The sequence below is a fragment of the Heterodontus francisci genome, chromosome 2 (assembly GCF_036365525.1).
Source record: "Heterodontus francisci isolate sHetFra1 chromosome 2, sHetFra1.hap1, whole genome shotgun sequence".
Classification (NCBI taxonomy): Eukaryota; Metazoa; Chordata; class Chondrichthyes; order Heterodontiformes; family Heterodontidae; genus Heterodontus; species Heterodontus francisci.
In genome coordinates, this window is record NC_090372.1 from 171,863,559 (window position 1) to 171,876,175 (window position 12,617).

Sequence of the window (12,617 nt, forward strand, 5' to 3'; positions counted from 1 at the left end):
ATGAATGCATCGTCCTTAAACTTTCCTGTCTACTTGTCTAAGAAGAAATTTGAATTGAGGTGGAGTAAATGTTAATAAGCCTATAGTTAAGTGTTGTGTACAAACTTGCATAATATAGCTGTGATACCGGAGTGTAATTGATGCGCAGTGTGAATTAAACCCTTCTTGGAATTACTGAATTTCTTTTGGTGTTACTCAGTGAATCGGAGGATATGCTAGTTCATACCAGAAAGCTGTTATACCACAGATTGCATCATTAGGGTCACTGATGTGCTATTTCTGAATAGGTTAAATTCAGTTCTAATGATTCTGGGGTCTTTGCCAGTGTTTTGGCAATCCCGTTATGCAGTTCTGAATTTTTCAGTGAAAATTGTAAATGTTCCCTTTGTTATTATGGATTAAGTTCCCACCCATTGGCTATAAATAGCCAAAAATGTAGCCCATATTATTTTCTACCCAATAAGTATTTACTTTCCATCCCTTTTGTTTTTTGCAAGTCACAGTACAATAGAAGACTGCAGGTATTAGTTAACAGATTACAGATAGATTTCTGGGCTTTGGTAGCAGTTGTGCAAAAACTGCTGGATTTTGTTGGCATTGGGGAGTGAATCTGGAGTTTGGTAGCTCTGGGGCAGGATCTGAGATTTGGTTTACTGGTGGATTTTTAAGATGTGGCTGTTACTTTGGGGTGGGGGAAATCCTAAGGTTTGGCAGCAGTGGGCATGGGAGTTGGGGTGGTGGGTAAGGTCAAGTGCAAAGAAATTGGGGACACAGGAGGTTAGATGACCTGGGTTGCGTCAGCATTAGCGAAGTTCTTTGGGCCCACCAGCAGTGTGGAGGGGAGCTTGGGTCTGGCTGTAGTAGGGAGGGTCGAGGGTGAATGACCACCCGGCAGGGGGTGGAACATTGTGGGAGGTGCAAACGTTGCTCATACTGGGGGTTAGTGTCTCTCTGGATGTTGCAGTTCGATTAATTGTCTGTCACACTTGATGGAGAGGGCTCTGGGAAAAGGCAATACCCAGATGCTGTGCTCTGCTTTAATTTTCTCACCTAGTTACTGCTGCCCTTACAGTGTGAAATGTCACATCCTCTCCACAGTGCTTCCATGAGCAGGATTGGAATCTGCATCCATTCTTATTGTATGGCACAAAGGTAGCTGTGTGACACACAGCACATCAATGCTTTTATTTGAATGCAAGTCTTCACCGATGCAATGGAAAAGGCCTTATTACTTCAAGCTAAACCTTGCTTTTAATCACTTTCTTTTTCAGATGCAGAGGGAGATGGTTCATACAAAAGAAGCCCCTCCATCCTTTCGCCATCATGGTCCTCTTCCACATGGGCCACCAAGTTCACCACCAATAACTCAATCAATGCCACCTTCTCCATCCAGGATTCCATATAATGGAGGAAGAACCATACCTATGCCGGGCAGTGCCACTGTCCCCAGAGACAGACTGTCCAGTATGCCACCATCAAGGTCCATATCCCCCAGCCCAAGTGCCATCTTGGAGAGAAGAGACGTAAAACCTGATGAGGACTTGAGTGGTAAAAATATTGCCCTCTTCAGAAATGAAGGTCTGTACGCAGATCCTTACATGTATCATGATGGACGAATGAGTATTGCTTCATCCAGCACTGGAATTCCTGGGGACATGCCAGACCATATCCTGTACCACCGTCCTTCACTGAGGTCTGGCAATGCATACCCAAACACCAATGTGCAGACTGACATGATGGAGCAGTCACTATACAGAATAAAGCCCAGAAAATATTCTGATGGCTATATACCATCAGTTGGTTCCAAAACACCACCGCCTTCTCCTCAGAAGATAAGTGATATGCGTTTAATAGATATTCATGGACAGAGTACTCACACGGGTCATCCCGTTCAACTTGACAGATCCTCTTCTGTACGTAGCTCCCACAGGAAGGATTCTGGGACATGTATGGCTATGGAAACCACAGTAATGAAGTCACGCAGTGCTGCTTCCTCGCCTTCCATTTCTGAAGTAGTCCCGTTTTCAGCTGACAAACAAATGTCGGGATACAGTGGCACACCTGGAACACCTAATGACCCAGAAACCAGGTAAGGGGGACTGAAAAGTGGTTGGAAATGGACATGAACAGTTCAAGGTGATGACTGCTTTTTATAGGTAAATTTGATAAGTTTTAGCTCAAGTGCCTAATAGTGAATTAATGAAACCAGTTCAGTTCATTGGCTTTTAGTGCAGCTAAGTCCTGGTGAATTTGTTAATAACTTGCTAAAATATTTACAGTGGCTCGAATTTTGTACTCAAAATAACTACTTCAGCAACATTTGTAGTACAACCCACAGTAGCTCATTTTTTGTCGTGGAAGGAAAGATACTAGAATCTTTATATTTTTGGTTTCCAAATATTTTTCTGTTATGTCTTTGAATAAAGAATAGCCATCATGGATTTCAAAGGGAAATCCACATTTGACCAACCTTATTGAATTCAGAATTAACAGAAGGAGTAAATGATGGTAATGTAGTAGATGTCATAGACTTGGTACAACATAGTAGACTCATGGCAAAGGTCAGAGCTTATGGCGTTGGGGCCAAGTAGAAGAATGGATAGCGAGCTGGATACAAAACGGAAAATTGGGGTTAAGGGTATTCAGACTGGCAAAAGGTGGGATGTGGTGTTTCACAAGGATCAGTGCTGTGACCACTGTTGCCCACCGTTTACATAAATGATTTGGACTCGTGAATCAGAAGTATAATTTCAAAATTTGCAAATAACGCCAAATTTGTGGGGGGAGAACATAATCAAAACTGGGGAAGACGTGCAACAAAATACAAGACCATGTTAATAAACTTGCAGAATGGGTAAATGTAAATACATTTCAATATCGACAAGTGTGAGGTGATACATTTTAGTAGGAAGAATAAGGAGGTCATATAATCCTTAGAATAGGATTGTCTAAATGGGTATAGGAGAAAAGGGATCTAGAGATACAGATTCACCAATCATTTTTTTAAAAAAGCATCACAGGTTAACATGCTATAAAATGGAAACAACGATGCACTGGGGTTTATTTCTAGAGGAATAGAACTGAAAAGCAGAGAAGCTATGTTAAGCTTGTAAAGAACCTTGGTTAGACCACACTTGGAGTCCTTTATTGTGGATTATGTGGCAAATGTTGCTCTCTATTATGTGCTATCTCTGTGATCACCACCAGATTATTTAGCAGCAACATTGCACCTTCATCTCCCAGATCAGAAGAAGTGAATCAATGCCAAGAACCTTTACCTAAATTACAAGGTGCAGTAAAACTCTTTCAGGTGTATAATTACTTTGAAATTGAGAACTGCACATCCTTCTCATGTTGATGTGAGTGGATTGGTTGGTTTGTACATTTGCTTTAACCACTCTTAAATGGACAAAAATGCTAAGTAAACAGTTTTATTTAACTTTATTTTTCTCTGTTATTTACTTTAGGCCTTGCTTATTCTGTTTGTCTTTCTAGCCTCTCGGTGTATCATGGTTTTGGGAGGGAAAACAGTCTGTCCACTGACCTTAACCAGTGGTGATCCTGTCAGTCATTTGAACCATGTAAAAAAAAAACACCTTGGTGACTCTTTAGTAGATTTCTCTTCCTGTAGGTTCAACAGCACCATCACTGTGTAGACAACTGTAACTGCAAACCTACACCATAATGCTTGCTGCTCCAATGCATTGGAGAACTAATGCAATGTGCTACCAAGGTTATATTTAAAACTCCCCAATTGATCAAGTTAACAGGTGAGGCCAACCCTGCTCAACATAGCTCTTCTGGATCAATTAGAGTCCGATTGGGAGTGGACATACAGAGTTCTGTTTCACCGAGCACACTGCTCTTTGCTAATGGAAGAAGGGTGCTTATGGGTGGAATTTTTAAAAAATCCTCAAATTTTCTGTGCAGCACAATTGGTTTGTATCTATTCACAATACTGGTGCGTTTTGCTGCAGTGTAGGAAGGTAAATATTCTGTTCCTATTTTCCTCTCACCCCAGTACGCTGCCAAAGTAAGTCACAAATGAAAGAGAGGAGGCTGTATTAATGCTTGACTGAAGCGGTTTTATTTAAAGGTGGGGCTCCTTATTCATTAGATACCTAAAATGGTAGCTATGAGGTACAGCGAGCCAGTGTCGTCATAATGCCCCAGGATTCAGCACATCTTTATTTAATTCTGATAGCAAAAAAACACATTTGCCCTCATTAAATTCAGTAAGTAAAGCATTGTTGTTAACATCAATGAATATAACTCTGCTCTCACAGCAGATGGAGAGAGGGCTGGAGATCAATGTATCAAATTGATAGCTGTTTTCTGTAACTATGTCTCAGTACTGTTCCTAATGGCTCCAGAAACAAAACTGTCGGGCCAAACATAAGTCACGACTGGCTGTAGCTTGAGTGTTTAAATCTCAATGTACAGGTTTGTAAATGCCTCAGTTTCTGCTCCATTATTGTGTGAGTCTGTTTGTTGAAAGAAATAATAATGAAGGCAAGTTTCAAGTGTGCACCAAAATATCTCAGGAGATTAATAACCATTCTCTTAATGTTCAGCTAAAGAAACCCATTTAACAGCCCATTAATCACAAAATGACAGTTTAGCCAGTATGAGTGTTTTATCAATTATTTCAACTAATTGTAATTTTTTTTGTACTATAACCTTTTTTATATGAAATTCCATAACTGCACCTTTAAATTAAAATAAATTGGGAAATCTGTTAATACTCCAGATGAGAGTGAAGTGTAAAATATACAGCAATATAAATGTTGAGCCTGCGCCTTAATAGGATTTTATTTTGGCAATGCTTCAAGTTTTCTTGGTTAAAGATGTTTGACTTTGACTTGGGTGGTCACATGGAGCATTGCATGCAAGTATTCAATTGTTAAATTGTTTAAACAATACAGCATAAGCTACTAGCTTTACTGGACCAGATCTCGATAGGTTTTCCCAATACCTGGCTCGATGAATTTATCCTGTGCATAGCTGAGTTATACAGACCTATGCATGCTAGCAGGAGTCATTGGAAAGCAAGTAAGCAGAAACCTAATTTGATTTCCCCTCCACCTCTCCTCCCTTTGTGTTATTTATTTTATTTAGAGATACAGCACTGAAACAGGCCCTTCGGCCCACCAGGTCTGTGCTGACCAAGAACCACCCATTTATACTAACCCTACAGTAATCTCATATTCCCTACCACCTACCTACACTCGGGGCAATTTACAATGGCCAATTTACCTATCACCTGCAAGTCTTTGGCGGTGGGAGGAAACCGGAGCACCCGGCGAAAACCCACGCGGTCACAGGGAGAACTTGCAAACTCCGCACAGGCAGTACCCGGAATTGAACCCGGGTCCCTGGAGCTGTGAGGCTGCGGTGCTAACCACTGCACCACTGTTTCTTCAACAGTCCTGGAATACTGAGTCCAGTGGTATTACCCATACCATTGTTGTAGCCCAAAGGTAACTTAGCACAGACCAGGGTACAAATGTGGGGATTTCTTTGTCTGCGCACCACATGGTGGCTGGGATTCTCTTGACAGTTAAGTGGGTAAATGTATCATGATATTTTAGAGTGATTGGGGGTGATAGCACCAGTATAGTCCAACAAGATTGGTGGGGAGATCCTGCTGTCTCAATTCAATGTTCTTGTTGAAGGCAAAGTTTTTAGCAGCGTAAGAGTTATCAGCTCTAGCAGTTAGCTATTTATGAGACCAACTCGCTCAGTTACATCGGCTTCTAGTTTGTTTGCTGCATTAGTACATCCTGAGGACGAGATTCCGCGAGAGGTTCTCCTGTTCATCTGCTGTAACTTCAGGAAGAACTACAAAAACTCCAGAATATGGTGTGAACAGTGTTTGTTGTTTGTCTGGGGTTTCTATGTCTCTTCTGTCAAAGTTGCAGCAGACAAGCAGGAGAACCCCAACAGAGGTTTACCCCTCTTCCCGACCCCACCCACCACCCCCCTCCCCCCCAAGCCTCCCACACAAAAAGCTAAAATAGGCATACTTTTTTTTTAAGAGATACAGCACTGAAACAGGCCCTTCGGCCCACCGAGTCTGTGCCGACCATCAACCACCCATTTATACTAATCCTACACTAATCCCATATTCCTACCAAACATCCCCACCTGTCCCTATATTTCCCTACCACCTACCTATACTAGTGACAATTTATAATGGCCAATTTACCTATCAACCTGCAAGTCTTTTGGCTTGTGGGAGGAAACCGGAGCACCCGGAGAAAACCCACGCAGACACAGGGAGAACTTGCAAACTCCACACAGGCAGTACCCAGAATCGAACCCGGGTCCCTGGAGCTGTGAGGCTGCAGTGCTAACCACTGCGCCACTGTGCCGCCCACTCTACATTCTTACGTCAGACCTCTTACTAGGCATTGTGTAGCAGCGTTGACAGTAGTTATAGAGTAGTCCATTTCTCCAAATTATTCTACAGAACTGCCTACAGGGAGATACATGGGTCCATAATTAGCTTTTTTTTTCATTTAAAGGCAACGTTTTGTTCCTTGCCTTTGGTAAATTTGGATTGACTTCCAATTGGAACGAATTTGAGCTTCTCACTTTAGCATCAACATTTTCTATTCCTCACAAGACAAGCAGCATCTTGTTTCATAAAAATGATCTGAGGAGTCTTGAACTTTGCTGACACAATGAATGCATCAGTGCTGTGAATCATGGGAACAAGTCCATATTCTGAACACTTAATTGGTCTGTATTTATCCTTGATCTGCTGACAACCCAGAATAATAATGATACCCACAAGATTGTGCAGTTGATCATTTACTTCACCCAGAAGTCAGCAAAGTCATGAGACAAACCGCAATAAGAGCCCAACAGGCTCTCACTCCTGTACCATACAATCATAGTTGCATTAAAGTCTTGCTTCTCGTGTTGCATTTTATTTTGCCCTTCACTTTTTAGTCTAATTTTTTTTTAAGAGACTTTAATATAAATACAACTTTGAAATTAAACAGTTTAGTAATAGATGGCATGATTGGAAAACTTGTGTAGTTCGTCATGACCTCCGCATTGGCCGCAATCTGGTGCTGAGGGGTGAGAAATACGGGTTTGGTGTAATTGCATGTTATTTTGTTTGTCTTGCATTATAACTCTACCATAGGGCAGCTCATACGAACATACGAATTAGGAGCAGGAATAGGCCTCTCGGCCCCTCAACAAGATTGTGGCTGATCTGACTGTAACCTCAACTCCAGCTCGATATTAACCAGCCCGCCCACCTATGACCATTGGGAGAGGGTTAGGTTAACACATCAAATGCGCAAAACGCAAGCTTAACCCGCCACACACATACACATTGCTTTTTTTTAATGGCGCCATCGAGAGGAATTAATACATTTAAGTGCTCTATGAGTGTACAATTTAGGAGTCCGATATATAGAATTGACTGCTGTGTGTTTTTCCCGGGGTCAGGAAATCTGGCAATGAAAGGGAGGCCGAAACTGCCAGCTCCACAGGGTAAGAGACTTTTACAGCACTCCTTGTGGGCCAGAGAGAGCAGGAGTGCTTCCCCCGCCCCTCAAAGAAAGCTTCTGGCTCCTCTCCGCCAATCGCGGCCTTGCCCATCCTGATTGCTCACCTCCCTATCCCTCCAGCCCAGATGGCCCCCCTTCCTCCCCGCCATGGTATCTGACCTCCCCAGCCCCACTGCAATGTTTGGCCCATTTCCCCACCACCCCCCTCTGCTCTGATTGTTGGGAACCATGCCCAAGGATCCCTGTTTGCAGCCTCCTACCAGTGGTTTTTCCTCCCAACCGCAGACCAGGCTGTCTATTTGGCCAGCTGCCAGGTAGAAAATGGATCCAAAATATGATGGAGGTCCTGCCACGAAGTTCGGCCTCCCCGTAAATGTTGGCGCCAAATGGTGTGGAAACAGTACTCTGGTGGAACTGCTGAGAGTTGCCCTTAATGTTCTAAGCCCTGGATCAGTCGATTCTGCAAGTCTGATAATTTTGCATTAGGTAGGGAAGCTGTGGTCCTTGGTTAATAGATTAAAGTGAATGGTTAGCAATTTTCAGTTTGTTGTTGTTGAAGTTTTACTTTTCTAGCACTTAAAGATAATTGCAGACATGCCCCTGATACGTGAATGCATGTACTTGCTTTCTTATTCCATAACATTTATTACAGTTAATGTCTATAGAAATCTCTGGCTTTGTCCATTATAGTTGAGCCTCACACTAAACCAGCTATTTTCTCCATCTCTCAAAGGCATTAAAATCACTTCCCAAAGTTAAAATCAATCTTGAGCAGCAGAAGTGCATGAAATTCTATTTAAAAACAGTGTAACCCATCAGACCAATGTCCCATAGGTGGGCTATTTTCATATGATTGAATTTCCTTGGGATAAGGTTGATTTATGAGGATTATTTCAGAGGTACGAAAGCCCTATTACTTGCAAGCTGTGATTGGATTTTTCTTATAAATGGCCTAACTCTGTCAGTCTGTCATTAGAATGATGTTGAATACTTTTGTAACTAGCATTTTTTTTAAAGAAATTAACTATATAAAGGTTTTTTAGATTTAAGTATTTGTCCATGCTGTTCAATTTGTTTCTCCTTATTTTTGTTATCTATGTAAGTAACGTCTTACACAATCCACTGTAACTTGTGTTTTTGCCAATTTTTGTTGAAGTATTTCATGCAATGAGCAGACTGCTGTGAGCAGATTGTGAACAGTACAAGTTGCTTTATTTAGTGAAGTTACAAACTGTCAGTGCTTTTATTACCTAGTTCGATTTATAGAGCTGCATTTGCTCCAAATAATAAATAGTGTACCAGCACCACCAGGACTACAAGGATCAGGCCACCAACTCTACCTCGAGGCAACTACAGATGGAGAGTAAATGTTGCCTGTTCAGTATTGCCTACATCTTAAGAACAGGTATAAAAAAAAAATCTAAAGTTAATGGGTTTTACCTGTCATGGTATGGTATCATCCTGAATCTTGAATGTCAAAATATGATCTATTATTTTAAACTAGAATTGTATAACTATGTAATATGTTGTGTGACGTGTGTGAGGGTAATGAGTTCCATTCTAAAATTCAGTCTGTTTCCTCAGTGTTTGTGGGACAGGTCTTTAATGCAGTGTGACCTTTAAACAGGGTATTTATTCCATAAAGCCATTGGTACTCAACTGAATTATGGCTGTTTTTATTTAGGGAACGAATGAAGGCTATGGAGAAGCAGATTGCAAGTCTGACCGGCCTTGTTCAGTCTGCGCTCTTCAAGGGGGGCAGTAATGCCAATGAAGATTCTGGGTAAGAGAATGAAATAATTCTGCACCTCTTACAGTATCTATGTGATGTAATTCCAGCTATTTTAAGAATCATGACAAAATTGTATTTTGACGTAAATAAAATAAATCTGACATGCTTAATTTATGTTCATCCTTATCTATTTCAGTGAGAAGATAAAAACTGCATCACATAGCAGCAGTTCTGAGGCACAAGGTATTTTATATTCATCCCCCAATTTGTGGCTTAATTAAACTGCTGTTTTCTAAAACTTTCATAATGTCTACTTTTATTGTTCAATGAGAATAAATGTTATTGTCACGTATTCCCAGCTTTCATACCCAAGAGAAAATGGACTGCTCAAAGCTTGAGGTTAACAGTAATTTTAATCCAGGAGATGAACATGATCTTTTGAAATAAAGACAGAAAATCATGGAAATACTCAGGTCTGCAATAGCGGTGGAGCGAGAAACAGTTAATGTTTCAGGTCGATAACCTTTCAGCAGAAGATCTTTTGAAAGTTGTTCATATTCAACAGTGTCCTCATCTAAACTTTCAGAACAGGTGGATGTGGTTTTGGCTTCTTGTTTCATTTGAAGGACAACAACTCTAATAGTCTGGTACTCCATCAGTACTATATTGAAATGTCAGGTTTGGTTATGTGCTGCTAAAGTGGTGCTGAACCACAAACAGCTGACCTTGAGTTTTGACTGACTGAGTCAACTTGACATTAGATGCACATGACCCCATAACATGCATGCGCAACCTTAAAGGTTGGATGTGTTCTTCCAATTGGCAGCAGACAATCTGGAAAACTATATTCAATCACTTAACAAAAAATGCACATCCACATATCAGAAACCAACTCAAGCACCTCTGCAGCACTGCCAATCCTAGATGTAGGCCAGCTGCAAGATTTAAAAAAAAGAATGTTTTGTGTTATATTGGCATTGTGTGCACGCAGATGTTTTTGTACTCTGTACATGAATCTCTGTTTTGTTTTTTATTTAAACTTCACTTTTTATTTAAAGTCCCTCGGAACCTGACCAGAGAAAAGTTTGGGCTATTTCCATGCCACCTGAATCAGCCTAAATATAGTTGTTTACTCACCCAAGCCTGACACTGCAGCTCAATTCATATGCTTGCAGATGGCAGGAACTGAAAATTTAATGAAATTCAGCAACGTATATTCTTCTCTTGATTTTTCCCTTTTCTGCCTTTGGATGAAAGCATAGCTACTTTTATTCCAGAATTAATATTAGTTCAAACTAAGTGTGCACTTGGCAGCTTGTTTTGATTTATTTAAAGGATGATTGCTGCTGAGTCTCTGATACACTGTATAAAAACATTCAGAGATTGTGTATTTAGCAGTTACTAAAGGTTGACAGGTAAATTGGCCATTATAAAAAAAATTGCCCCTAGTGTAGGTAGGTGGTAGGAGAATGGTGGGGATGTGGCAGGGAATATGGGATTAATGTAGGATTAGTCTAAATGGGTGGTTGTTGGTCGGCACAAACTCGGTGGGCCGAAGGGCCCGTTTCAGTGCTGTATCTCTCTCTCTCTAAAGTGCATAAATATACTTTTACTTGTGCACTTCAATTTTCCTCTGTGGAAATAGAGAGACTACAACTGTATGATCATGTAGTGAAATATACTCTTTCGTTGCTCCTTTTGCACAGTCGGTCGGTGTGGCATATGAAAGAAACAGTATTTGTCTGGATCAATCAGTCAATGTGGGAGATTGGTATAAGTATCCTGTTGTAGAAGTAGGTTTGTGCAGTATTTAGTAGCAAGACTTTCTATGAGGTAGGTTGTTTCTCGCCAATCTTGCAGATTTCTTTGCAGAAATAACACAGAGTAGGTAAGGGAAATATAGTGGATATGGTTAATGTGGATTTTCAAAATAGCACTAGATAAGGCACCAGATATGAGACTTGTAGAAGGTATAGTGGTTCATTGAAGTCAGTATGTGACTACATGAATGGAGAGGTGGTTGGTGAACAAAAAGCAAAGGATAGAAGTTGAAAAAGGTTTCTCAGACTGGAAAAATGTGATGAGCAGGATTCACAGGGGCCTGTATTGGGGCTGTTCTTAGTTGCTATTAGCACTAATCAACTTGACTTGAGAACAGAGGAAACATTATTGGCATTTGTGATTTGAGATTAGAGTAGATTGGTCATGTGGAGAAAAATGAGAATGCAGATCAGATGGGCTAAATAACCAGCTTCTTTTGATTTTAAAATTATTCACAGAAACCATTTGGCCCATCATGCCTGTGTCAGACACGAGCTATCAACTTAGCCCCATTCCCCTACTCTTGCAAGTTATGATTTCAAATTAATTTCCTTTTTAAAAGCTAATGTGGATTCTGATTCCACTGTTTCTGGTAGGGTGTTCCATGTGCTAACATGGAATATGCTAGGATAAAATAAATCCTCCTAAGCTCCCCCTTCATTCTGTTAGTGATGATCTTGTATGTATACCTCTAGTTACTGACTCATCACCCTGTTAAAAAATACTTCCAGCCCATTTCCCCTAGATATCCTATCAAAACCCATCCTAAATTGTATTAAATCTGTCTAAACCTTCTCTGTTTTAATGAAAAGAGCGCCAGTTTCTCTAGTCTCTAATATTTCTACATATTCTGTATAAGTAATCACTGTCATTCACTGCATATAAGTAGTGCACTGTTAAGTTGAGGATGAGGAGATACTCAGGCTTATGGCATTTTGAATGTGTGCCGTTAATGCCATTGAGTTTTGAAAACCCAATGGTATTGTATTTTCTGTGGGATAAACCTATTTTTTTGAATGAAATTACTGCTTACCCCAGTGAGAGACTATAGATTTTTGGAATGTTTTCCTCCATCACGATGGGCCGAAGGGCCTGTTTCTGTGCTGTATAACTCTGTGACTCTATGTAACCAGGTCAGATATAGTATAAACAGTTTTGTACTGCTCTAAACCTCTGCTGAAATGGTGACATTTCCAGTTCCCATTACAGCCTTCCTTGTAGATTTCTGAATGAGATTTTAATAACAAATTGTGGGTACTTTTGATCAGTGAGCTGCAGCTCATTAAGGACTGGACTAGGCCAAATTGATTTTGCTTGGGCACCTTAGCAGCCATTAGAGAAAGGCAACTGATTCCATCTATCGTGATTAGTTTGAAATACAGGTCCCAGAAGTGATTGCCATGAAATAATCTGTAAAATTGTGCTTGAAAAGCATTTGCAAACCTGTCTGAAGCAGAATATCCATATTAAAGGGATCACACAATGGTAAAAGATTTAATGAATGTAGTTGATTCCAAAATCAGACGTAGGTTAAA

General features: G+C 40.6%; 1 protein-coding gene across 12 annotated transcripts in view; it reads left to right on the forward strand.

The window, feature by feature from the left end:
* Positions 1-12,617, forward strand: part of si:ch211-285f17.1 (sickle tail protein) — an 815,052-nt gene that overhangs the window by 660,478 nt on the left and 141,957 nt on the right. For all 12 annotated transcript variants that reach the window (XM_068013806.1, XM_068013809.1, XM_068013831.1 and 9 more), the window contains 3 exons: positions 1,272-2,089; positions 9,214-9,312; positions 9,458-9,504. In XM_068013806.1, the coding sequence (XP_067869907.1) occupies positions 1,272-2,089; positions 9,214-9,312; positions 9,458-9,504 (964 nt within the window). The remainder of the gene's footprint in view (positions 1-1,271; positions 2,090-9,213; positions 9,313-9,457; positions 9,505-12,617) is intronic.